Raw genomic sequence first — 25,964 nt, forward strand, 5'->3', positions numbered from 1 at the left:
TCTTTTGGCAAACCATGATGTTTGAGTTGCAGTAGTCAGAAATTTACCTATCTCTTTTGTTTTAACTTAGCATGAGTTGAGCACTTGCTGCAAAGCTTTGTTGCCCTGATACAAGGGACATCTGTACATGATCCAATGCTTCATTTTGTCATTTTGGGATTTTCAACATGAAATATTTAAGGAAAATCCAACTTGTGATTTGCAACATGAAATATTTTATCATTGGTCAATGTATGATGTTAGATTCTCATTCGTAAGCCACTACAATTGTGTTTCAAAAAACTGAAAAAATGAATAAATGAAAAGGAGGTTTCATTGTTTAGTTGACTAACTTCTGGCTGGAGTATGTGAATTATTTGAGGCATATTTAAGAAGTTAATTTTCAGGGTTGTCAATAAGTCATCCCTCACATTTGTCAACTAACTTTGATGTGGATACCATTTTTAAATTTGTACTTAAAATGCTATAAAAAGCCTTACTAGATTAAGCAGAATCAAAAGTCCCCCCAACTCTAAAGCCAGATAAGTGGTGAAGAAGATAGGTACATAAGCTACAAATTTTCAGTTCTTGAGGAAACATTCTGTTTCTTTGGTGAGTGAAAATGGAGAGTTCTCATGCTTACAGACTTAGCAGTCTCCGGTCGAGTAATTCCAACATATGGAGCAACACTGCAATCGAAATCTTTTCAAAGTCTACTCGCGAAGAAGACGACGAAGAAGCATTAAAATGGGCTTCTATAGAGAGGCTTCCCACTTATCTTCGCATAAGAAGAGGTATCCTTACTCAAGAAGAAGGCCAGACAAGTGAGATTGATGTCAAACATCTAAAACCAGCTGAGAGGAAATACATTCTGAATCGAGTAATGAACGAAGAGGATGATAACGAGGAGTTCCTATTGAAGCTCAAGGAACGCATTGCAAGGTAACTTCAGCAAATTTGTGGATTCTCCATACCTTCCTTTTTTCTTTTTCAGTTTACCTTGTATCTAGTTTCCCTTTCAGAAGAGTACCTTGAAGATGAATTTGTTCCTTGTCTTGTATTAATATTTCCTTTTCTTTCTTTTACCTATTGAACTAGAGTTGGCATTGAGTTTCCCACAATTGAAGTCCGATTTGAGCATTTGAATGTTGAAGCACAGGCTTATGTTGGCAGTAGGGCATTGCCAACAATATTCAACTTCACCTTCAACATACTAGAGGTAATCAATCTTTAAGCAATCTTTAAGGATCATATATGTATTCTAGCATATGTTCGTGCATATTCATGAGTTATATATGCAGATAGAAAGTAATTGGGAGTCAGCAAGACTGCTATTATGTTCAATGTCTGGATAGCTCTCTACCCCCTTGAGGGAGCAACAGTTGGGTTGTAGACTTTTTTATCAAATATAATTCTTATCTTGATGATTTAGGATACAAATGTGATCAAAAGTAGGCTTATAGTTTTTGGTCTGTGTACCCTAGCCCTGCCTTTTGTTTCTTTACCTTGTTCATCATTCCTTTCCTGTCTTCATCACCACCCTGTATCCCTCACAAAAAGTACTAAAAGGAAAGGTGGCATAATTTTGAGCATAATTGTCTTGAAACATCTCACAATGCAGTTCCTGGAGCCGAGTTGTTGCTCCCTCTAAAGTTCAATGGACCTAACTGTAATTTACCTATTTCATGTCACAACTCAGAGTACAGATTTTCCTTGTGATCTTAATTCTTCTCATTCCCACATCTTCCTTTTCGAAGGGTTTCTTGAGCTCTCTTCATATTCTTCCAAATAAGAAAAGACCATTTCCAATTCTTCATGATGTCAGCGGAAATCTCAAGCCTGGAAGGTGAGCATAAATTAATAACCGTGAATGGTTATTTCTTTCTAAGATCCTGCTTCATATTTACTTTAGTTAGTTTTGCAGACTAACGCTACTTTTAGGACCACCAAGTTCCGGTAAAACCACCCTGCTGTTAGCATTGGCTGGAAGACTTCCTTCTGATCTTAAAGTAAGGATATGGTTTCCTTTGATTGTCTATTTGTTGATACAAAGTTTTAGCTGGTATCTAAATGCATACTAACTGATGAAATAGGTTTCTGGGAATGTTACATACAATGGCCATGAGATGAAAGAATTTGTACCCGAAAGGGCATCAGCTTATATTAGTCAACATGATCTTCATTTGGGTGAACTTACAGTGAGAGAAACACTAGCTTTTTCAGCAAGATGTCAAGGCGTTGGATCTCGTCATGGTCAGTGAAATTTTCAGTTAATTCTTTGACATGTTATGAGCATTTCTAAATCTTGTCATAATAGGATTTCCATTTTTCCAGATATGCTGGTGGAAATATCAAGGAGAGAGAAGGAAGCAAACATTAAGCCAGACTCTGATCTTGATACTTTTTTGAAGGTGAAAATACCTTAGTCTAAACCCCTTGGCTTTAGTCATGGAGTTGCTTTTAGCGACAGAATACATTGGATAATTATTGTCTTCAATTAGCAGAAAGTCCCCTAATAGTATCAATCTGCAGGCCCTGGTGCTTGAAGGACAGGAGACAAGTGTTGTAACAGATTACATAATCAAGGTGAGAGGAGAAATTACCGGAAACTGTTAGTCTGCCTTCAGGAGCAGGAATATGTGTATCTAACTATCTGCTATTCTATCTATTTTCTGCAGATTTTAGGACTGGAGTTCTGTGCTGATACCATGGTTGGGGATGAAATGATACGTGGGATTTCTGGAGGACAGAAAAAGCGGGTAACAACAGGTAAGAACATAGTGATGTCTGATCCTTGTGAATTGTGATAATTATTAGCTAATTCTAGTTATCTTACTTTCTCTTAATTGTATTTCTTTCCACCCCACCCCCACAATAGACAAAAAGGTTTTATTGGAAATTCCCTGTTGAAATCGGTACAACCAAATATTTGCAGGGGAGATGATGGTTGGGCCAGCAAGAGTATTTCTTATGGATGAGATATCAACTGGTCTGGACAGTTCGACAACCTTTCAGATTGTTAATTCAATTAAGCACTCAATCCATATCCTTCATGGAACTGCTGTTATATCACTATTGCAACCGGCACCAGAAACTTTTGATCTATTCGATGACATAATTCTTCTTGCTGATGGTCATATTGTGTATCAAGGTCCACGAGAATATGTGTTGGAATTCTTTGAATCCATGGGTTTCAAATGTCCCGAAAGAAAAGGAGTTGCTGACTTCTTACAAGAAGTAAATCTAGAATCATGTTCATTTTCTCCTTTTATGAACCTTTTGAACTCTTTCAGTACATCTTGGAAGTTCCATTGAGTCATTATACTGTTGTAAACTGTAGGTGACATCAAATAAAGATCAAGAGCAGTACTGGGCACATAGAGATGAACCTTATACTTATGTTTCTGTCAAGAATTTTTCTGAAGCATTTCAATCATTTCATGTTGGAAGGAATCTAGGAACTGAGCTTGCTGTTCCTTTTGACAAATCCAAGAGTCATCCTGCTGCATTAACCACAGAGAAGTTTGGCGTTAGCAAAAAGGAACTTCTGAAAGCTTGCATATCGAGAGAATTTCTTCTTATGAAAAGGAACTCATTTGTCTATGCATTTCAATTGCTAAAAGTGAGTCAAATGTCCCAGGTTGAGCTCATATAGTTGGCTACCTACTGTGTGAAAAAGTTAAAAGCTTTTTAGTTGCCAAACATAGTATAAGAAGTCTTTCATGCTGTCAATTAAATTACCTAGTTACTCATGTCATGATGCAGATATTCTTGATGGCTCTGATAACAATGACAGTGTTTCTGCGAACTAAGATGCACAAGGAAACTACAAATGATGGTCAGATTTTCATGGGGGCTCTGTTTTTTACAACAGTCATGATCATGTTCAATGGATTCGCAGAGCTTGCTTTTACGATTTTGAAGCTTCCTGTCTTTTACAAACAACGCGACCTTCTCTTCTTCCCTGCATGGGCATATGCGCTGCCTACATGGATACTGAAGATCCCATTCACGCTGTTAGAGAGTGGAGTTTGGGTTGCTATGACATACTATGTAACTGGATATGATTCAAATGTTGGAAGGTAATCTATCAAATGAATACCAGTCCTAACTCCTAAGAATCTCAGCTTCTTAAACTCAAAGATATCTGTGATACAGGTTTTTCAGACAGTACCTTGTGCTCATATTTATTGGCCAGATGGCGTCAGGGCTATTTCGCCTTATGGCGTCATTGGGAAGGAATATGGTCATTGCAAACACATTTGGATCATTTGTATTGGTCGCATTTCTAGCATTGGGGGGATATGTTTTGTCTCATGGTAAAACAGTGTGAACCTTAAACAAGATGTAGTGTTTTTTCATACGTTAGGGCTCTACCCTTTCTTTCTGCAATTACTCCAGTTGATTCCACTGTGCTTCTTCTTTCAGATAAAATTAAAAAATGGTGGATTTGGGGATACTGGATTTCCCCTATGACGTATGCAGAGAATGCTATTTCTGTTAACGAGTTCCTGGGGAATAGTTGGAGACATGTACGTGTTCTATTTTTCTATAACAGGAAAGACAATATAATACAATGTAATCAAATAAATTCAAGACTTCAGGTAGCATATTGCTAACTGCTCTTTCATGTTTGTGTTGCAGTTGTCTGCTGGATCAGGAAAACCCTTAGGAGTTTCAGTTTTGAAGGCTCGAGGCATTTTTGTGGAGGGCCGCTGGTACTGGATTGGAGCTGCTGCTCTGTTTGGATATATACTTCTGTTCAATATCTTGTATACTTTGGCTTTAACTTTCCTGGAACGTAAGTTTCAAAATGATTCATCTTTTGGATTGTTCTCAAATGGTAAACCAGTCTGGCAGCTCTAATCATGGGTAAACTTGGTGCAGCACTTGAGAAGGCCCAGGCAGTTTTATCTGAAGAAACTTTGGCAGAGAGGAGCTCGATCAAGACAGGTGAGATTGTTGACTTATCAAGTGGGAAGCGCTTATCCGGTCGGCTATCCACCTTTGTAAACTTATCTTTAAAGTTTGAATGATTGCTCTTATGTTGCATTCCAAATTATACAGAAGGTGAAGATGATGCCCGGAGAAATGTATCATCGCGATCTATGTCATCTAGAGTGGCCAGCATTAGTGAAGATGAGCCAGAACGAAAACCAGGGATGGTCCTACCATTTGAGCCTTTTGCAATCACTTTTGACGACATAAGATATGCGGTAGACATGCCACAGGTCAGTTGAGAATAGTGATTACCCTAACATTTTGCTGGTCTGCGTAGTAATTGTGATGGTACTTCTACATGTGTTTCAACAGATTGTCTGCTTGGTGATTTGAGAGATGTTCATCTCCAGTATTCCAACAAAAACCCTTTTATCTTCTTAATGTGAATTTAGTTTCTTTCTATTTGTAAGGTCCAGGCTAAATTCAGACTTAGTAATCCTGCTCCTCTGTTTTGGATGCCTTTGGTGTCAATGATATCTAATTGGTTATGATCCTGGTGAACACCAGTCTGTATGTTTCGTGAAATCTGAGAATATAGATATGCTTTCAGGAAATGAAAGCACAAGGACTTACTGAGGACAGACTTGAACTTTTAAAAGGTGTGAGTGGCTCTTTTAGGCCAGGGGTCTTGACAGCTCTGATGGGCGTTAGCGGGGCTGGTAAGACAACTCTGATGGATGTCTTGGCTGGTAGAAAAACAGGTGGTTATATTGAAGGAACAATCACCATATCAGGGTACCCAAAGAAGCAAGACACTTTTGCCCGTATAGCAGGATACTGTGAACAAAATGATATTCATTCACCTCATGTAACCGTATACGAGTCTTTGCAGTATTCTGCTTGGCTTCGGCTGCCCGCTGAAGCGGATGCTGCAACCAGAAAGGTGAATTTTAGATGAGTGATACAGGTGGACAAAAAAATATATAGGTTATCTTCTTCTCCAATGGCTAATATCTGACTTATGAATTTTATATACTCTAGATGTTCGTTGAAGAAGTTATGGAACTTGTCGAGCTTACCTCATTGAAAGAGGCACTTGTTGGATTGCCTGGAGTGAATGGACTTTCAACTGAGCAGCGCAAGAGGCTGACAATTGCAGTTGAGCTTGTAGCTAATCCCTCAATTATATTCATGGATGAACCGACCTCTGGACTTGATGCCAGGGCTGCTGCCATAGTTATGAGAACAGTGAGAAACACAGTGGATACAGGTCGAACAGTAGTCTGCACCATCCATCAACCAAGCATTGATATATTTGATGCTTTTGATGAGGTGAATGGTCGTTCTTTAGTCTAAACTAAATGGATATCTCAGCTTTGAAACTAAAACAAAGTACTTGCTAATTTTGACTGCAGCTGGTTCTTTTAAAACGTGGAGGCGAAGAGATATTTGTTGGTCCCTTGGGCCGCCATTGTGTAGATCTCATACGGTACTTTGAGGTATGGTTTTATCTAGTTTTAATTGGTTGGAGCTTTTCCAGAAGTGCTAATTCTTGACAAAGAAAACTCTCTTTTTCTTGTTTTCCTTTTCTTCTTCGCTCAGGCCGTTGATTTTTTTTTTTTTTTGTCGAAACGATAGGATACTTTCATTATAGTAAGGAAAAAATTTACAAGTGCGAGCAACGGCTCGAGAGAACTTTACAAAAGTGTTCAAAGACACTGAGGAACATTCCTTTCCTCATCCACAATAATGCCTAAAGCATCAACACTTAATTTTCTACTATCTATCATATTTTCTTCCCTACTCAAGCAAAAGGAGCACATGCAAAACAGTTTTTTCACTGCAATCAGGCCGTTGATGGAATAGACAAAATTAGAGATGGTTACAATCCTGCAACTTGGATGCTGGAAGTGTCTTCAATTGCACAAGAAGCAGCTCTTGGAGTTAATTTCCCGCAAATATATAAAGGCTCAGAACTTTATAGGTACAATCTTTTGTCACATCTGAAATTCTAGTTAGTACTAAATTTGCACATAATTGCTGCTTCAAACTCCTACATTATTTTTGACAGAATGATATGATGTTACTGAGTGGTTATATTAGCTGCAGATCTCTCACCATCTCAGTTACCTGAAAAGAAAATCATAAAACTAAACACAGAATTTTAGAAGATTATCAACTTGTCAGTTGCAATAACATGGATGTCTCCAATCATTACTTAATCAACGTTCTGGCCAAAATTCAGGAGAAACAAAGCACTAATCAAAGAACTAAGCACACCTGCTCCAGGCTCCAAAGAGTTGTACTTTCGCACTCGTTACTCTCAGCCATTCTTCATCCAGTTCATGGCTTGCTTATGGAAACAGCACTTGTCCTATTGGCGAAACCCACATTATACTGCAGTAAGACTGTTGTTTACAACAATTATAGCTTTGATGTTTGGAACAATATACTGGAAGCTCGGCTCCAAAAGGTAAATAGATGATAAACTAAAGAATAAAATGAATACTCAAGTACTCTCTAACTTGCATTTCTTGCCATTTAGTCCCTCCGTGAATCAGTTTCTTGCGTTTGATCTCAGGGAAAGGCTCCAGGATCTACTTAACGCCATGGGTTCTATGTATTCTGCTGTTTTATTTATGGGTATACAAAATGCAACGTCAGTTCAGCCTGTTGTTGCCATAGAGAGGACAGTATTCTACAGGGAAAGAGCAGCCGGAATGTATGCAGCTTTAGCATATGCTTTTGGACAGGTATATACTATACACAATCAATTTCGGAAGCCAAACTACAGCATGATGATGGGAAGATGCTAAACACATCCTATAGCATCCTCTCTTCTTATCCATTAACATGTTCATCTACATGTTCCTTTCCTATGAAATTCTACTTTGACGCCAATAAATGTAATATCCTTTGGAAACTAAAGAAACTCCTTAATTTGCCACATTAGGTTGTTGTCGAGCTTCCTTACCTTCTGGTTCAGACAGTCATCTATGGAGTCCTAGTATATGCAATGATCGGATTCGAATGGACTGCTGCCAAGTTCTTTTGGTACTTATTCTTCATGTATTTTACCTTGTGGTACTTCACAGCTTATGGGATGATGACAGTGGCAGTTACACCAAACCAAAACATTGCTGCCATAGTTTCATCCTCATTTTACTCAATATGGAACCTTTTTTCAGGATTCATTGTTCCAAAGCCGGTAAGTTCTTGTCCACACTAGCTGCTGGTTGAGACAGATAGTTATCATAAATAAAGTGCAACAACTTTACATGTTCTTTTCTCTGGTTCTTGACAGAGAATTCCAGTTTGGTGGAGGTGGTATTATTACATCTCCCCTGTTGCTTGGACATTGTATGGTTTAGTTGCTTCACAGTTTGGAGACATAAAGGAAGAGATGATTGACACAAATCAAACAGTCAAAGACTTCATAAGAAGTTATTTTGGATTTAAGCATGATTTCCTGGGATTTGCGGCCCTCATAATAGTTGCATTTGCAACCAGTTTCACCTTCATCTTTGCCTTGTCAATCAAGATGTTTAACTTCCAGAAAAGATAATCTACAGTCTACTCCAGATAGATATACTTGAGAGCAAAATGATCTGCAGTGTATAGAGAATAGGAAGTGCTGGTAGCTCTGTAAAAATGAACTTCCTCTCAGCCGATTTAAAGGGCCGCTTCTTGTTATATATTATTGTATCCTCAAATTTTCAAATTTGCAAAATTCACCGAGCAGGAAATAAAGCGACAAATGTGGATATGTATAAATTTATGAAGAAATGGTTTTTTTGGGAAAAAATTGATTTGCCATCTCTGGAAAATCCTCAATATTTTTGCAACTATGGAAATCAAATTTTTTATGAGTTCTAATGTTAAGATATGCCAACTCTTTTTTATAGATTTTACTAGATTGTATTAGATACCAGAATAATTTAGTTAGTAGAAAAATAAGTCTTGTCAAGATATTTGTTAACCAAAAAAATCATATTGATTTGTTAACAAATATTTTAGCTAAGATTCGTTACGTAGAAGCTCATGTTATCAAGTAGCTTTTTGTTGGGATTTTTTTAGAGAATTGTTAGCTGAAATTGTGTTAGTTTATTTCTTTGTAAACACTATAAATAGTGAGTTGATAAATGAATAATACAATCTCATTTTCCAACTTAATATAAGTATTTTATAAGCTATTTTTTTGCAACACTAAGGTGTTGTTGCTAAGCTTATATCTTAAAAAACCAACAACGTGGTATTATAACCTATATCTTAAGGGCCTAAGTCTTTTTTTGATAGTGAGTGAATGTGGTAAGGATCCCTTTTTCAACATAACATACAATGCACCGAAGAGGTCTACTGTTCACTTTTTGTCGTCGTCACGTGCTGCTCGTGTGAGTTACTTCTGTTGTGTGCCGCTCGCGTGACTTTCAACATAATTCCTTTCGGATGCTCCACTGTTGGAATGGTTCTCCTGATTGGGTCGCACATGGGTTTTCTTCTGCTTTGGACTGGTCTTACAAGTTGCTTTCCTTTCCCGGCTCTCATCACAGCTGCATTGTTTGGAAGTAGCAGCTGCGCTTCATCAAGAATGGTAATTGGCGTGATTTCTCATGGCTTCCCCATCCGCTGTCGTCCAAATTGCGAGACAGGTTAGCTGTGCCCTTTTTGTCTCCGGTTTTGTTCATCTGGTTTCTCTCATTTCCATTTTCTCAAATATCTGGTTTCTCGCTTCCATTTTTTCACTTTTGCTGTGTCCTTGAACCCGTTCCCTTTTTTGATCTCATTCTTCTCGCCGTCTTCTCGGGCATCTTGATTGCGAGCTTGGTTACATCTCACGGAGCTTCCTTTACTGGTGCGTTTTACCGTTCCCTTTTTTGTGCTCCTTTCTCTCGTCGTCTTCTCTGGGTTCCTATGCGTTTTTTTCCATATGATTTTTTCCTCCCAATTTTACGCTGCAATTCGTCATTGTCCATGGTGTTCGCTTTAATCCTTGTCGTGTTTTTGATGCTGCTGTTTTCTTTAATTGTTGCCCTATTTCGCTGCTATAGCTATCCCTTATTCTTGCCGCTCGGTGTTCCTTGCTTATATATGTCATTAGTTCCGTGTTTCTGAGTAATATTGCTAATGTACAAATGGTTTCCCCTGATATGATTTTTCTCTGCTGTAGATTCCGTTGTTGTTTTCCCTTGGGATTTCCCGTGATATGCATGTGTTTCTGTTTCTTACATTTTATCCCCTTTTGTTGTCGTTGTTGGTTATAAATGAGATTCTTGGCTGGTGCAAATGGCTGCCAGGCTTCTTTTCTTTTTTAACTTTTTGGGGTTTCTCTGGCACTTTTAACGTAGAGTGGGGTACCTTTTTCATAGAAATCCAAATCATCTAGGTGAGCCGATGTTGTTTGCCCATAAATATGATTTCTGCCCACAATGATTTTTCCTAGTGGCTACCAGACCCCTTTTCCAGTTTTTGTAGGCTTCTTTAGCATTTTTAATGTAGATTGAGATAAATTTTCGCACAAATGCATTTTTAAGTGAACTGATCTTTGTATATCTATGAATATGATTTTTGATCTCAATTATTTCTGTATAGATGGGTTGCTCTTACTGCATTTCCTTGTTGTTGCCCTCGAGTCCTTCTTAAATGTTTCATTAACCTTGCTGCCCTCTGCTTCCGTCTTTTCTTTTGTATCTTCTATTACCCTTGCTGCTTACAAACAAAATTGCTTGCCTAATGTTTGCTGCTGCTTCTTTCCCTGCCCTCTAAGAAATGGCACTTTTAACGTAGAGTGGGGTACCTTTTTCATAGAAATCCAAATCCATCTAGGTGAGCCAATGTTGTTTGCCCATAAATATGATTTCTACCCACAATGATTTTTCCCAGTGGCTACCAAACTCCTTTTCCAGTTTTTGTAGGCTTCTTTGGCATTTTTAATGTAGATTGAGGTAAATTTTCGCACAAATGCATTTTTAAGTGAACTGATCTTTGTATGTCTATGAATATGATTTTTGATCTCAATTATTTCTGTGTAGATGGGTTGCTCTTACTGCATTTCCTTGTTATTGCCCTCGAGTCCTTCTTAAATGTTTCATTAACCTTGCTGCCTTCTGCTTCCGTCTTTTCTTTTGTATCTTCTATTACCCTTGCTGCTTACAAACAAAATTGCTTGCCTAATGTTTGCTGCTGCTTCTTTCCCTGCCCTCTAAGAAAAGGCTACTGGGACTGTTCCCATATCGCGAGTTGATGAGTCTGCATTTGATTGGACTGTGCTGGTTCAAGTTATTGAGGCTGATCGTGTGAAGATTGCTCGGGATGGGGATTTATCGAGGTCTTTCCGTCGGTTTGAATTTGGTGACTTTCAGGTTTGTACCCTCCAGATTTATCCTCCTTGCCCACCTTCTATTGTGTTCATTATTTTTTTTGTCTCACTAATTGAATCTTTTGAGTTTTTCCCCCCTGTGGATAGGGTATCAAGGTCTCTGCAGTTGCCTTTGATGATGACATTGCTATTGTTGATGGCCGTCTTTTGCCATTTAGGAATTATTACATATCAAATGCAGAAGTCCGTGAAATTCCCGACCTTGTGGGGACTGGCCTGTATTCATTTTACTGGGTTATTAAAGAGGGAACTGCTATTGAAGAGGCTACTGGCTCAGGGGAGTTGGCCCTTCCTTTCTATTTTGAGTTGCGCTCTTTTCAGTACTTTCACTTTGTGGTTGACACAGATATTTTTATAAGTTCGTCTCTTTTTTTGATATGCTTTGCATTTCTTCCTTTCTTGCTGTTTGATTGTTCCTGATTGTTTGCATGTTTGTTTTTAACCTAGATGTCATGGGAGTGGTCATCCATGCATTACCTCCCCGGGATGTGTATTTTGAAGGGAGTAAGCGATATGGAAGAGATTATATTATAGTTGACCAATGGTGAATTTTTCCCTCTTGCAAATAGGGCCATTTATTTCTTTTGTTCCTGTTTCCCAACAACTTTTCATATAGTAGCTGCTTGCTGCTTATTTTAAGCCTGTTCTCTTCTGTGTGTGATGCATGCAGTAAACGCACATAATTCCTTCCGGATGCTCCACTGTTGGAATGGTTCTCCTGATTGGGTCGCACATGGGTTTTCTTCTGCTTTGGACTGGTCTTACAAGTTGCTTTCCTTTCCCAGCTCTCATCACAGCTGCATTGTCTGGAAGTAGCAGCTGCGCTTCATCAAGAATGGTAATTGGCGTGATTTCTCATGGCTTCCCCATCCGCTGTCGTCCGAATTGCGAGACAGGTTAGCTGTGCCCTTTTTGTCTCCGGTTTTGTTCATCTGGTTTCTCTCATTTCCATTTTCTCAAATATCTGGTTTCTCGCTTCCATTTTTTCACTTTTGCTGTGTCCTTGAACCCGTTCCCTTTTTTGATCTCATTCCTCTCGCCGTCTTCTCGGGCATCTTGATTGCGAGCTTGGTTACATCTCACGGAGCTTCCTTTACTGGTGCGTTTTACCGTTCCCTTTTTTGTGCTCCTTTCTCTCGTCGTCTTCTCTGGGTTCCTATGCGTTTTTTTCCATATGATTTTTTCCTCCCAATTTTATATATGTCATTAGTTCCGTGTTTCTGAGTAATATTGCTAATGTACAAATGGTTTCCCCTGATATGATTTTTCTCTGCTGTAGATTCCGTTGTTGTTTTCCCTTGGGATTTCCCGTGATATGCATGTGTTTCTGTTTCTTACATTTTATCCCCTTTTGTTGTCGTTGTTGGTTATAAATGAGATTCTTGGCTGGTGCAAATGGCTGCCAGGCTTCTTTTCTTTTTTAACTTTTTGGGGTTTCTCTGGCACTTTTAACGTAGAGTGGGGTACCTTTTTCATAGAAATCCAAATCATCTAGGTGAGCCGATGTTGTTTGCCCATAAATATGATTTCTGCCCACAATGATTTTTCCTAGTGGCTACCAGACCCTTTTTCCAGTTTTTGTAGGCTTCTTTAGCATTTTTAATGTAGATTGAGGTAAATTTTCGCACAAATGCATTTTTAAGTGAACTGATCTTTGTATATTTATGAATATGATTTTTTATCTCAATTATTTCTGTGTAGATGGGTTGCTCTTACTGCATTTCCTTGTTGTTGCCCTCGAGTCCTTCTTAAATGTTTCATTAACCTTGCTGCCTTCTGCTTCCATCTTTTCTTTTGTATTTTCTATTACCCTTGCTGCTTACAAGCAAAATTGTTTGCCTAATGTTTGCTGCTACTTCTTTCCCTGCCCTCTAAGAAATGGCACTTTTAACGTAGAGTGGGGTACCTTTTTCATAGAAATCCAAATCCATCTAGGTGAGCCAATGTTGTTTGCCCATAAATATGATTTCTACCCACAATGATTTTTCCCTGTGGCTACCAAACCCCTTTTCCAGTTTTTGTAGGCTTCTTTGGCATTTTTAATGTAGATTGAGGTAAATTTTCGCACAAATGCATTTTTAAGTGAACTGATCTTTGTATGTCTATGAATATGATTTTTTATCTCAATTATTTCTGTGTAGATGGGTTGCTCTTACTGCATTTCCTTGTTGTTGCCCTCGAGTCCTTCTTAAATGTTTCATTAACCTTGCTGCCTTCTGCTTCCGTCTTTTCTTTTGTATCTTCTATTACCCTTGTTGCTTACAAACAAAATTGCTTGCCTAATGTTTGCTGCTGCTTCTTTCCCTACCCTCTAAGAAATGGCTACTGGGACTGTTCCCATATCGCGAGTTGATGAGTCTGCATTTGATTGGACTGTGCTGGTTCAAGTTATTGAGGCTGATCGTGTGAAGATTGCTCGGGATGGGGATTTATCGAGGTCTTTCCGTCGGTTTGAATTTGGTGATTTTCAGGTTTGTACCCTCCAGATTTATCCTCCTTGCCCACCTTCTATTGTGTTCATTATTTTTTTTGTCTCACTAATTGAATCTTTTGAGTTTTCCCCCCCTGTGGATAGGGTATCAAGGTCTCTGCAGTTGCCTTTGATGATGACATTGCTATTGTTGATGGCCGTCTGTTGCCATTTAGGAATTATTACATATCAAATGCAGAAGTCCGTGAAATTCCCGACCTTGTGGGGACTGGCCTGTATTCATTTTACTGGGTTATTAAAGAGGGAACTGCTATTGAAGAGGCTGCTGGCTCAGGGGAGTTGGCCCTTCCTTTCTATTTTGAGTTGCGCTCTTTTCAGTACTTTCACTTTGTGGCTGACACAGATGTTTTTATAAGTTCATCTCTTTTTTTGATATGCTTTGCATTTCTTCCTTTCTTGCTGTTTGATTGTTCCTGATTGTTTGCATGTGTGTTTTTAACCTAGATGTCATGGGAGTGGTCATCCATGCATTACCTCCCCGGGATGTGTATTTTGAAGGGAGTAAGCGATATGGAAGAGATTATATTATAGTTGACCATTGGTGAATTTTTCCCTCTTGCAAATAAGGCCTTTTATTTCTTTTGTTCCTGTTTCCCAACAACTTTTCATACAGTAGCTGCTTGCTGCTTATTTTAAGCCTGTTCTCTTCTGTGTGTGATGCATGCAGTAAACGCCCAGTGCTATTGACTTTGTGGGATGATTATGAGTCTATTGAGGGCTGTGTTATAAATGCATGCCGATTATTATTGCTATGAGGGTTAGGGTTACCACACGAAATTGTATGATTCCTTGTCACTTATGTTCTTTCCCCCCTATATGGTTTCTTTGCTTATGCATGTTTTTTCTGCTCTGTTGTTTAGACCTGTCACTGTCAACTCAGCCATCATCTGTTATCATTGCTGCTCCCGATGTTCTTGAGGCGAAGCATCTTGATGATTGGTAGTCATTGTCTATTTCTGCATTGTATTTTTCTATGTTTTTTTTAGATTGTATCATGCATAGAACTGCTTTGTTCATGTAGGTCTAATGCTAATATTTCGGAGCTGGTTCGTATGACTTTTTTATGATATGGCCTACCTTGATTCGTTTGTTTTGTTGCCCCCTGTTCGTGACGCGACGCTCACACAGATCTATAATGTTATATCCCATGCTAAATCTGTTGCTAACAGGGTATTGTAATTTTGTACTCCTGTTAGTATGCTTCTTTTGTTTATGCCTCTCTTTACATTTTTTCCGACCCTGCTCAGCTACTCTTTTGTTGTTTCTAGGACCAGGGGACTTTTTGGATTAAGAGCCGTGTTGAAATTGCATGGCCTTCATCTCTCTTTTGGCATATGGCCTGTCCTCATTGTTATGAACTCTATGAATTTTCGTCAACTTTGGGGATCATATGCCTAAGTTGTGGTCAGGGAATGCATGAGTTCCCTAGGTGATCTCTTATTCTATTGCTTTTGTGTATGTTTCTGAGTTATTGATATACAATCAATTGTATTTATGTTTTTTACTTTTTCATATCATCTATTGTCTGCTAGGACATGGGTTCGTCTTACGGTGTTCGACAATACTAGGTACGTGAATGTTATTGCCTTGGGTCCAGAAGCTGAGCACCTCATCGGCCTATGTGCTGCCGATATGTATCGTGTTTCTGACCATCAGGTGATGTATGTTTAAGTTTATTAGTGTTGCTCTACTACTGCAGGTGTTCATTTTGCTTTTAGCGCCCAATTCATTCCTTTGCCCAAATTTATGGCATCTTGCTTTTTCTGCAGACCTTTGAAATCTCCAAGCGTGTGTCTCGTCAGATTGATGGAAAGGAACTGTTGTGTTACCTTAAGTATTCATCCAAGATGATCAGGACAACAACACATACTAACTACACTATTGTTGCTTGTTATCCTACTTCCGGAAATGTTTCTTCTTAGAGCATGCCTTTTTGTAGGCAATGTTTAGTCTGTTGCCTTGATTAGCAGCCTCGTAGGTCCTTACATCACTAAGCATTATTTTTGTATCCCATGGTTGTATTTTGCTGTGTTTAGTTATTGAATTTACGGTTTGCCACCGTGTACTATGGGTGGCTTTTTTGGTTGGGTATTTCTTGCACGTTCAGTTTTATGCTTTGTAATGAATGGGTTTCATTTCAATGGACTTTTATGGCTGATATTTATAGTTGTTTTCTTTGGTTGTGTTCTGTGGTGTTGTTATATGCATGATGAGCTGCTCTGGCTCTTCCGCGCAATCTAACAGATTCCATGGATTTTATGATTCGAGGGGTTTTTGAGCTACAACAGGTGTATATATATGTGCCGACATTAAACAAGTTCGGCCTGATGTAAAGCTTATGTATTGACAGACTTTTACGTTTGCCTGGAGTTCATTCTGATGGTTTTGCTTCCAACCCTTGCTTCTGTCATCACACTGGACATATTTTCCCATTAACACCACCAACGGCTTTTGTTCCTTACGGCTTTTACGTATATTGCCTTATTTTTCTTAACATTTCTTATGCTTCCTTATTACTTTTTACGGGTGGTTTGCCAATTCACCTATTGATTTGTGGTCCACTCAAGATATATATATTCCGTTGCTGGAATGCAAGTTACTAATGCACTCGTTGTTGCCCGATGTAATGTGCCAACGATTGGTTTTCGTATTCCTAAATTATTTCGCTTTAGTTAGTTTTCTACTGAACTTCGCTTTTTCCCTTCCTTGTCCATTCTACCAGCATCATGTATGGTAACCTCTAAATATTTAGTTCTATGCTATGATCGGTATAAAAGTAATACCTTCTTGATGATGCCTAAATATTTAATTGCCCTCACTAACATCTTTTTTCCCCCACGGCTGTTTAATTGCTTGGATTAAATCGGAAGGTATCATATATGTGTTTTGCCTCCATCATTTCCCCCCGTAAAATTTTTTTCTATCTGCCATTCACTTTTTTTTTACCATAATTCTATGCGCAATATTTTTAAATTCGGCGAACAGATTTTTTCTTTTAAATCGTACCTATATTTTTTTGGCTATATTTTTAGAAAGCGAAAAAATAAGTCCGTAAGCTTTTCCGTCGTTATCCTGGTGTTCTATGTGAAAAAAATTATAACGACCTGTTTACCTTTCGTTAAGACTTTTTAGTTTTTACTTGTGCTGTCTTGTACTTTTGCCATGGGAGTGTCTATTTTTTTAGCTCCTTTAGTGTTTCCCCCTATGTCTAACGTCTACTAGAGAATTGCCTTTTGTTGCCTTTTCTTCCCCTTATGTCTCATTGTTTCCCTTTACGCCTGTTCCTTATCAATAGTTTTTACCTTGCAGATGGTTGTGCTTTCGCCTTAGTTAAGGATGTTGTGAATCTTTCCTTTGTCAGGCGCTTTTAATTGCATATGCTCATAGTTGTCTCTATCTTCGTTTTATCCAGGTTCTCTATTATTGAAGCTTAACGATTTTTATGCTATCTAAATATCCGTGTAGGCAACAGAGCCCAGTAGCTTACGATCATTTAGACTATGGAACAGAACCATTCTTTCTTGGTTATCTTTTCAAAAATGCTACTCGATTCTCCAATGCTGCGGCATTGTCCATTAATAGTTACTCATTTTCTTGGTCAATGTGCTCCTACCTCTTCGAAATTTTTTCTCAGCTTAGGTCTTCTTTTGCTTATCACGCATTTTTATTTAATGGTGCTCTTCCGTTGTATTCTCACAACTGCTGGCTTGCTCGAAACTTTTGTCCTCTGTGTTGAGCTTTCCAGGTAATTTGTTCGTTCTTCTCTTATTGTTTGTTCTTTACCGGTCCACGCTGCACTAGCATTATACGTAGGCAAGTTTATGTTATTTTTGCACGCCATGTGTTTGTTACATGCATGTAATGCATAATGCAGCCTCATCTAGCATTTTATTTGCATGAAAGTTATCGTTGTAAAAGAACAATCTATCTACTGTCTTGTGATTATCTTGTCCTTTTTTTCCATGGGTTTCTTCTTTAACTGCACTTCCCTTGAACGTACATTGGTTGCTTTGTTCTCATATGGACGTATGACTCGTAGACCATTGTTCCTTTTCCGAAACATTAGCTATTCTGCTTTCATTTTTTTGTTTCTCAGAACATTACGGTTCTTAAAAATCTATGGTTGCTTTTTTCCAGCTTATCTTGTTCTTTTCCCAACAGGAGTTTCTTCTTGCACAGCGCTTTCCTTGAACTTGCATTGCGTGCTTTGTTCCCAGGTAAACTTCTACTTTTACCGACCATTTTTCCTTTTTCCTGTTCTTGATTTAACGAACTTTGATGTGTTTTGCATTCTGTATATCTGCTAATTTTTTAATATTCCGGTTAGTCCTCCTTTTCTTCTCTTTTTTCCTCCTGCATTGGTTTATTCTTTATGTGTTCTATTTTTCTCTACCTTGCGATTTAACCTTTTTGCCATATGAAGTCTTTTTCCTCCTTCGAATTTTTTTTGTTGGCTACTCTGTTAATACCACTACCTTTTATGCTGCTCGTCATATAGTGTTTGCTTCATGGATCAATGGATTATAACTTAAAACGGCGCATGCGATACGCTGCTATGGATCAAGAGAAGAAAGATGCTTTGTTATGCCCTAGGAGAGCAGCGTATGCTGCGAAAAAACAAAGTAGTTCTCTTGCTCCCACTCTTGTTGTGCAACCGTTAGAGAAAAATAGGTCTATGCGTGCCCATTGTTCAACTGGTTCCGAGACTGCCTCTATTCTGGTAGATACGCCCTTTGGAGCCTGTGAAATACCTGATACAGATGTTCAGGATATAATGGGTAACGATGAATTAGCTGATGCATTTGATGTTATTTCTGAACGACTAGCTTCGAATGTGAGAAGCCAGAACTTGCCTCCTCAAAGCTCCTTACCTGTTAGTTCTAACGTGCCTTCGCCGCTAGGAGGTATATTATTTATTAGACTAGATTCCTGAGTTATACAGTCTTTATTTATCCATCTGGCCAATTTCTGATTGGATTCTCTTTTGAATATACCTCCTTCCTACCCGCTTACATAGATTCCTCTATTCTTATCTCTCCAGTAATTTATACCTGACTCTCTCGTGCACTACTGTTGTTACTTCGTTGTGTCTTACACCAAAATTATCTATAGCTGATTCCAAATCATCGATTTTTCTATGTATTTCTATTCTGGTTAATCTGTCTAAGATTCGGTACCTATTTTTTTTAGGTCATGGCATGGTGCCTGTTGAAGAGGGTACCTGTGTTCTTGATTTTGGTAACTCTAGATTTTTTGATTCTTTAAACAACCCACAGATCGTTGTGAATACACGCGTTGAGGGCGAAGGTTAGTGATGGATTATCTTATTTCTTTATGTACATCTAAGAGTAAGATTTTGGTGTATTTGCTCTTGTCCGTCTACGGTGATATATTTTTTCCCCTATTGTCTTAGGAAAAAGGAAACGAACTAGAACCACAAATTCTTCACGCTTCAAAAAAATACCGACAAAACCTCGTCTTGCCCAGTGTTCCGGACTGTGAGCACTGTGGAGCAAAGAGGTTTACCTTGGAACCGCCCAAATTTTGTTGTCGTGGTAGGGAGATTTCTGTAGTTTGTCCGAAAATGCCTTATGAACTCTTTCGTCTTTACTCTGGTACTGACGAGGAGTGTGTTGAGTTTCGCAAATGGGTTCGAACCTATAACAATAATTTGGCCTTCACATCGTTTGGCGCCAAGTATGATCGTGCCTTAACAAAGAATACTAAGCGTGTTTATACTTTTCGGGTGCAAGGCCAGGTGTACCACTTATTGAACAGTTTGGTCTCTCCCACTGATCAAGCTACTGGTGTTCAACTCTATTTCTACGATCAGGAAGAGGAGTTGTCAAAAAGAGTCGCTGGTTCGCCTAGGCTACATGAAAGTACCCTCAAATTGTTGATGCGTATTCTTGAAGCTAATCCATACACTAAATTTTTCAAAGGCCTTCGAGATGTTCCTGATCTAGACAACCATAGGATTGTTCTCAACTTTGATCCTCGGTTGGATCAGCGTGTGTACAATGTGCCTACTTCATCCCAAGTTGCTGCCATTTGGACAGAGGATGAGGATGAAGCACTTGAAAAAGGTGCTCATATTCAGGTTTATACACATTCAAATGTGAGTCATAGGATACCACATTATTTTGCGTCCTATGATCCATTACAGTGCCCTCTCTTATTTCCTCGGGGTGAACCTGGTTGGCATTATGGCATCCCAAAAAGTACTGACCCTAATGAAAAAACAAAGAGGCTGGCGATGATGATGATGTCATGCCTAATTTTTCCTTAGTTGGGGTGCATCAGGCTTGATTCAACATGAACACGCAGGCAAGTCTTCTTACTCCGTTTATGATTTTTTTTCCCCAGCCACATGTTAAATGAAGTGTTACCTAAGTCTCTTATTCTACTTTTCCCTTTTACGTCTTGCCGTGTAGCTGCTGAGAGTGGGAAAAAACAACGTGATACTATTTCTGCGAGGGAGTACTACTGTTACTTACTTCAGATGAGAGAAAAAGATAGATCAATGTTGTTGCACACAAGGAGGCTGTTACAGCAATTTGCTGTTGATATTTATGTGAAGATCGAAACATCTAGGCTTGACTTCCATAGAAAGAATCAAACTAATATTAGGACTGAGATTCTACAAGGTGTAATGGATAGTCTATCTGCTGGTCAAACCGAAGGAAAAAATGTCGGTCGTCGAGTTTATCTCCCAACTTCTTTCATTGGTGGTCCAAGGGACATGCGCCGTAGATATGTTGATGCGATGGCATTAGTCCAGAAATTTGGTAGGCCGGATCTTTTCATTACCATGACATGTAATACGCAGTGGAGATAAATCCAAGAAAATCTCAAATATGGAGAAGATGCGCAGGATAGGCCTGATTTAGTGTCAAGAGTGTTTAGAGCAAAATTTGAGTTGCTCAAGGCTGAAATAGTGAAAAAAAAGATTTTTGGGGAGGTTGTTGCGTGTGTTCATGTTATTGAGTTCCAGAAAAGGGGTCTCCCTCATGCTCACCTCTTAGTCATCCTTAAGCCAGAATTTAAACCATTGAACTCTGATTCTTATGATCGGATTGTGTCTGCTGAGATTCCAGATCCAGAGAAACAGAGCTATTTGTACAATCTTGTCATCAAGCATATGATGCATGGACCATGTGGAGTTCTGAATAAGGATAATGTTTGCATGAAAGATGGGCTCTGTAAAAACCATTATCCAAAAAATTTTACCGAATTCACAGTCCATACTGAGGATAGATACCCGCACTATAGAAGGCGGAATAATGGACGCTCTGTAAGGGTGCGTAATAGCAGCCTAGACAATCGATGGGTTGTGCCATATAACCCATATCTTCTTGCTCTCTTTGACTGTCACATGAACGTCGAAATCTGTTCGATGGTTAAGTTGGTCAAGTATTTGTATAAATATGTCTATAAGGGTCACGATCGTGTTAGCTTCCATATTTATTCAGAAAATAACCCTGACAACATAGATGAAATAAAGAATTTTCAAGCTGGGAGGTGGGTAGCCGCTGCTGAAGCTTTTTGGCGTATTTATAGGTTTAATCTAAATGAAATGACTCCTGTTGTGTATACTCTTCAGTTGCATCTTCCAGGTCAGCAAATGATCTCTTTTCATAAAAATACGAATCTTGCTGATCTCTTAGATCGAGCCGATTTTTCCAAGACAATGCTGACAGAGTTTTTTCACATGAATAAAACCAACAAACGAGCTCAAAATCTTAAATGCCTGTACCGTGACTTCCCAGAATTTTTTGTCTGGAAGACTGCTAGGAAAAGATGGACTAAACGGAAGAGAAAAAGAGTCATTGGTCGTGTTGTTACTGTTGCTCCAAATGAGGGAGAACGCTACTACTTGCGACTTCTCTTATCTCATGTTCGTGCTCCCACGTGTTTTGAAGATCTCTTGACTGTTAATGGAAAGCTTATGATTTCCTATAGAGAAGCTGCCTTCCAAATGGGACTTCTTCAATCAGACACACATTTAGAAGACACGCTTAATAAAGCAGCTGCCTTTCAGTTGCCCTCTTCGTTAAGAACTCTCTTTGCAATCTTGTTAGCCTATTGTTCGCCAAGCAATCCTAGAGTCCTGTGGGAAAAATATGAACCTGTGATGTCAAGCGATTTTGAGAGAGCTAAGAGTTTTTCTGTTCGAACTGTTGAACACATAAGAAGATGTGTTTTGCTGGATATAAATAAATCCTTGGAACAAATGGGGAAAAATGTCAATGACTACCATTTGGTACCTGATGATTTCATTCTCAGTCATGATGAGCGCCTCACAAGAGAAATTCAGAGTGAGCTAAGCATACAATTTACAGAGCAGGACTTGCTATTACCTTCACAGCTAAATATAGGCCAAAGATATGCCTATGACGTTATTCTACAGGAGGTTTTCTCCTTTGGCAATACCAGTTTTTTTGTTGATGGACCCGGCGGGACTGGTAAAACCTTTCTTTATCGCTCTATTCTGGCAACGCTTAGATCTCAAGGATTCGTAGCAATAGTTGTTGCATCATCTGGAGTAGCTGCATCTATTCTTCCAGGTGGGAGAACCGCACACTCAAGGTTTAAAATCCCGTTGGACATTTCTGCAAGCAAAGTCTGTCATATCAGCAAACAGAGCTCTGTTTCTAAGCTTATTATAATGGCTAAATTAATTCTATGGGATGAAGCTTCTATGGCCAAGAGAGACACGATTGAAATTTTTGACAGGTTGCTGAGAGATGTAATGGATTCTGATCTACCCTTTGGTGGCAAAGTAGTAGTATTTGGGGGAGACTTTCGTCAAACTTTACCTGTAATTCAGAATGCAACAAAGGATCAGCAAATAGAAGCCAGCTTTGTCAACTCACCTTTATGGAGTACTCTTCGGAAGTTAATCTTGACTGAAAACATGAGAGCTATCTCTGATGGCCAATTCTCTGATTTCCTGCTAAGGATAGGCGAAGGTTGCGAACCAAAAGACGATGATGGAAAGATAACTCTATCAAAGGATATATCAATCCCTTTTGATAACAGAGAAAGTTCACTAAACAGGTCAAATTTCATTTTTCATTTCAGGCTCCGTCATTACTTTGTTAATGTACATCCGATTTATTAAATGTGTTATCTTACCGAAATTGTTTGTTAACCAGGTTAGTGGATTTTGTGTTTTCGGATTTGAGCGTTTATTCATCTGATCCATACCAGATCACAAACAGATGTATTCTTACTCCAAAGAATACGTGTGTTGATGATATAAATGAGATGATGATTGATCGCTTTCCTGGAGAACCTTTTGTGTATATGAGCACTGATCGAACTATTAATGAGAGGGATCAATCTGACTACGAAGACTTTTTAAACTCTTTGAATCCCAAGGGTCTGCCCCCTCATAAATTGGTGCTAAAGGAAGGTTGCCCAATTATTCTTCTTAGGAATTTGAATCCTGCAAAAGGCTTATGCAATGGAACTCGACTTATATGTAGACAGTTAAAGCAGCATGCGATTTGTGCAGAGATTGCAGTTGGTCAGCATCGAGGAAAAAGGGTTCTTTTACCAAGGATACCTCTCCAAACATCAGACAATGAAAAGAATGGAGTTCCTTTTAAGCGAACCCAGTTTCCCATCAGACTTTGCTTTGCTATGACGATTAACAAATCGCAGGGACAGACTTTGGATCGTGTTGGAGTTTATTTATGAGAGCCTGTGTTCTCACATGGCCAGCTATATGTTGCACTATCTCGTGCTAGGACATCGTCTTCTGTTAGAGTTTTAATATTACCTGGAACATTCAGTGATATTATAACTGAATTCAAGACAAGAAATGTTGTATTCCATGAAATTTTTAGTTTGTCTAAGAAATAAATCTTACGTTTTGAAGTGTACGTAGTACTCATGCATAACTGAAACTTTATATGAACTATCCTTTTATGCAGCCTCTTCTCTGTCATTCCTGTTTAACTTGACAGATTTGATAGTTTTGTTTCTTTGCTTGTTCCAGTATGGCAAATACATTGTATATTGATGATATTGTACCTGGAATGAAGTCTTGGACAGCTGAAGTAATAGTTCAAGAAAAGTTGAACCCAGGATCTTCAACTTCCACACCAACCAGATTCCAGAGACTTATTTTTGTTGACTCAAAGGTACACTTCTATTCATTCTCTTTCAGTTAACATGTCCATTGCCTTTGTTCACCCCTAATCATTATCGCTATACGTTTTATTTATAATTGGTCAGCCTCTATTTTATTTATACTTGGTCAGCCTCTATTTATATGCATTTGCGTTTGATACAGGGTTCAAGAGTTCAAGGAATTCTTTTTAACTATGCTATTGAAAAAATGGGGCCAAAGTTACAACTTTTCAAGAAATATCGTATCTCAAATGCTGAAGTGAAGAAAATTTCAAAGAAATTTTGAACTGATGGAATTGAACTCCAATGGATTATAGGAACACAGACTGTTGTTGAGGAAATTGAAAGTGAAGGAAACAGTGTCTTGCCGCTTCAATTCACGCTCACACCATTTAGGGAATTCGCTTGTTATGCAGATTCAAAGACTGAAACTGTTGGTTAGTTTGGCCTTTAATCTAATGTTGATTGAATTTTGATGCTGTGATTTATAGATCTCTGATTTAAGCTCCTGCTCAGTAAAATTTTTTGCTTTCATTTATGATAATTTTTCTACCTTTACTACTATCTTTCTTCAAATTACAGATGTTCTTGGTATTGTTATTGATGTCCATTCTGTCATCCCAATCAACAAAGACTCGAAGGAATCATTTGTGCAGAGATTTGTTATTATCAATGAGGAGTATGGACTATTTTTTTCCCAATTATTCCCTGTTGTGCACTACATAAAATTATGTCCTCAAGCTTATGTGCTATGAAATCAGTTTAAAAGGTTACATTTTATTGTTTCTTATGTAGGATGAATCCAATGATATTATCTCTTTGGAACGACTTCATTGAGAATGAGGGTAAGACTATCACTGAACAGAAGGACAACTATCCAGTTGTGATAGGTCGCAGACTCAAGGTTGTTACTTATGGAGGTGAGGCCTAATAGAAGTTAAATTTTTGATAATTTAATTCTATGTGTGTTTATTCATTCCTATTCTAACTGTATTTACCTATCAGGAATCGCCCTATCAACAAGAAATGATTCAGTTATTCTTGTGAATCCACCAGTTAGAGACGCCAACCAACTCAAACACTGGTCTTACAATGTTTATTTGATATGTACTTTCCTTTTTTTTTCTCTCGCTAGGATAGGTTACTTGACATTCATTACTGCATTTATTCTGCAATGAACTTTATAGGGCTGTCAGAAATGAAAAGAGTTTCTCTACTCTTGTTCAAAACAAGTCGTACAGCAATTATAGTCCCAGAATGTTTTATGATCGAAACCACAAAATTACCTCGCTTGTGGATATTACCCCAGCTCAAAAGGTCATGACTTGTTTATTGCTGGATTCAATTCTTCAAATGATACAACTATGTTATTTTCCTGATCTGTTTATACATATATATACACCTAAATATTCCTCTAATCTGTTTACAAATTTCTGCAGGTGGCGTGGGTTAAGGCTTGCTTTTCTTTTGAACATATACTGCAGAAGTATTGGTATATGTCTTGTATTAAATGTTATCGGATGACATCAGCAAACTATGATTCAGCTTACACATGCAACCACTGCAATGAGAAACAGAAAGCTGTACCAAGGAAATTAGCACTTTTGTTCATGAGCTATTATTGTTCTAAATAGCACTGACTTTCTTGAATTTACTGACCTATTTCTCAAGTACATATTGATGCAGATGTCGTTTCGATGTTGATCTCACTGATGAAACTGACACAGTCACAGCTTCAATATTTGGCGAACTAGCAGAATCACTACTTAAATTCACTGCACTTCAAGCACTGGAGCACTATAACAAGGTCGAAATTACGACTACCTTTGGCTAACTCTGTATTAAATGCATGCAGATTATCATACTAATACACGTTGACGGGGTTATTTAACAGAATGAAGAACTCCTACTGGAAACTGTGCATAGAGAGCTTAAAGAAAAGATGTTCATTGCCCAACTGAAACCAGGAAATACAAAGGATGGTAGTGGAAATCACCGTTACACAATTGCTTATTACTTCGAAGAAAATGCAGCAAC

The 25,964-nt window shown here is 38.5% G+C and overlaps 5 protein-coding genes across 5 annotated transcripts; all 5 read left to right on the plus strand.

The window, feature by feature from the left end:
- Positions 1–510: 510 nt before the first annotated feature.
- LOC113703978 (pleiotropic drug resistance protein 1-like) lies at positions 511–8,650 on the plus strand. Its single transcript, XM_027225539.2, has 24 exons — positions 511–921; positions 1,078–1,198; positions 1,737–1,825; positions 1,904–1,988; positions 2,073–2,232; positions 2,314–2,390; positions 2,512–2,565; positions 2,658–2,748; positions 2,915–3,216; positions 3,320–3,601; positions 3,745–4,061; positions 4,138–4,298; positions 4,408–4,511; positions 4,624–4,780; positions 4,867–4,932; positions 5,047–5,210; positions 5,531–5,863; positions 5,962–6,252; positions 6,336–6,419; positions 6,771–6,904; positions 7,166–7,393; positions 7,502–7,673; positions 7,874–8,128; positions 8,225–8,650. The coding sequence occupies exons 1-24, from the start codon at positions 602–604 to the stop codon at positions 8,483–8,485; spliced, it is 4,308 nt and encodes a 1,435-aa protein (XP_027081340.1). The 5' UTR covers positions 511–601; the 3' UTR covers positions 8,486–8,650.
- A 27-nt stretch (positions 8,651–8,677) lies between these two features.
- On the plus strand, positions 8,678–12,394 carry LOC140012792 (uncharacterized). Its single transcript, XM_072061101.1, has 8 exons — positions 8,678–8,687; positions 9,217–9,311; positions 9,490–9,569; positions 9,705–9,772; positions 11,125–11,279; positions 11,384–11,654; positions 11,744–11,840; positions 11,967–12,394. The coding sequence occupies exons 1-8, from the start codon at positions 8,678–8,680 to the stop codon at positions 11,977–11,979; spliced, it is 789 nt and encodes a 262-aa protein (XP_071917202.1). The 3' UTR covers positions 11,980–12,394.
- Positions 12,395–13,614: 1,220 nt separating this feature from the next.
- On the plus strand, positions 13,615–14,730 carry LOC140012793 (replication protein A 70 kDa DNA-binding subunit B-like). Its single transcript, XM_072061102.1, has 5 exons — positions 13,615–13,767; positions 13,872–14,142; positions 14,232–14,328; positions 14,455–14,507; positions 14,648–14,730. The coding sequence occupies exons 1-5, from the start codon at positions 13,615–13,617 to the stop codon at positions 14,728–14,730; spliced, it is 657 nt and encodes a 218-aa protein (XP_071917203.1).
- Positions 14,002–15,962, plus strand: LOC113703984 (uncharacterized). Its single transcript, XM_072060576.1, has 6 exons — positions 14,002–14,328; positions 14,648–14,726; positions 14,809–14,957; positions 15,056–15,216; positions 15,356–15,443; positions 15,557–15,962. The coding sequence occupies exons 3-6, from the start codon at positions 14,856–14,858 to the stop codon at positions 15,707–15,709; spliced, it is 504 nt and encodes a 167-aa protein (XP_071916677.1). The 5' UTR covers positions 14,002–14,328; positions 14,648–14,726; positions 14,809–14,855; the 3' UTR covers positions 15,710–15,962.
- Positions 15,963–19,371: 3,409 nt separating this feature from the next.
- On the plus strand, positions 19,372–23,492 carry LOC113704813 (uncharacterized). Its single transcript, XM_027226685.1, has 4 exons — positions 19,372–20,008; positions 20,222–20,575; positions 20,633–22,847; positions 22,946–23,492. The coding sequence occupies exons 1-4, from the start codon at positions 19,372–19,374 to the stop codon at positions 23,490–23,492; spliced, it is 3,753 nt and encodes a 1,250-aa protein (XP_027082486.1).
- Positions 23,493–25,964: the final 2,472 nt, after the last annotated feature.

Source organism: Coffea arabica, chromosome 8e (assembly GCF_036785885.1).
Source record: "Coffea arabica cultivar ET-39 chromosome 8e, Coffea Arabica ET-39 HiFi, whole genome shotgun sequence".
NCBI classification, from domain to species: domain Eukaryota; kingdom Viridiplantae; phylum Streptophyta; class Magnoliopsida; order Gentianales; family Rubiaceae; genus Coffea; species Coffea arabica.

Excerpts from the sequence above, each read along its gene's own strand:
- LOC113703978 (XM_027225539.2), top strand. The coding sequence starts at position 602 with ATGGAGAGTTCTCATGCTTACAGACTTAGCAGTCTCCGGTCGAGTAAT. Across the intron at positions 4,781-4,866 it reads GGCTTTAACTTTCCTGGAAC|CACTTGAGAAGGCCCAGGCA; the intron begins GTAAGTTTCAAA and ends AACTTGGTGCAG. Across the intron at positions 7,674-7,873 it reads TAGCATATGCTTTTGGACAG|GTTGTTGTCGAGCTTCCTTA; the intron begins GTATATACTATA and ends TTGCCACATTAG.
- LOC140012792 (XM_072061101.1), top strand. Across the intron at positions 9,312-9,489 it reads CGTCGTCACGTGCTGCTCGT|CAGCTGCGCTTCATCAAGAA; the intron begins GTGAGTTACTTC and ends GTTTGGAAGTAG. Across the intron at positions 11,655-11,743 it reads TGACACAGATATTTTTATAA|ATGTCATGGGAGTGGTCATC; the intron begins GTTCGTCTCTTT and ends TTTTTAACCTAG.
- LOC140012793 (XM_072061102.1), top strand. The coding sequence starts at position 13,615 with ATGGCTACTGGGACTGTTCCCATATCGCGAGTTGATGAGTCTGCATTT. Across the intron at positions 14,329-14,454 it reads TATATTATAGTTGACCATTG|TAAACGCCCAGTGCTATTGA; the intron begins GTGAATTTTTCC and ends TGATGCATGCAG. Across the intron at positions 14,508-14,647 it reads TTATGAGTCTATTGAGGGCT|ACCTGTCACTGTCAACTCAG; the intron begins GTGTTATAAATG and ends TCTGTTGTTTAG.
- LOC113703984 (XM_072060576.1), top strand. The coding sequence starts at position 14,856 with ATGGCCTACCTTGATTCGTTTGTTTTGTTGCCCCCTGTTCGTGACGCG. Across the intron at positions 14,958-15,055 it reads CTAAATCTGTTGCTAACAGG|GACCAGGGGACTTTTTGGAT; the intron begins GTATTGTAATTT and ends TGTTGTTTCTAG. Across the intron at positions 15,217-15,355 it reads GGAATGCATGAGTTCCCTAG|GTACGTGAATGTTATTGCCT; the intron begins GTGATCTCTTAT and ends CGACAATACTAG.
- LOC113704813 (XM_027226685.1), top strand. The coding sequence starts at position 19,372 with ATGCCTTATGAACTCTTTCGTCTTTACTCTGGTACTGACGAGGAGTGT. Across the intron at positions 20,576-20,632 it reads GGCATTAGTCCAGAAATTTG|AAAATCTCAAATATGGAGAA; the intron begins GTAGGCCGGATC and ends GATAAATCCAAG. Across the intron at positions 22,848-22,945 it reads AGAGAAAGTTCACTAAACAG|GTTAGTGGATTTTGTGTTTT; the intron begins GTCAAATTTCAT and ends TTTGTTAACCAG.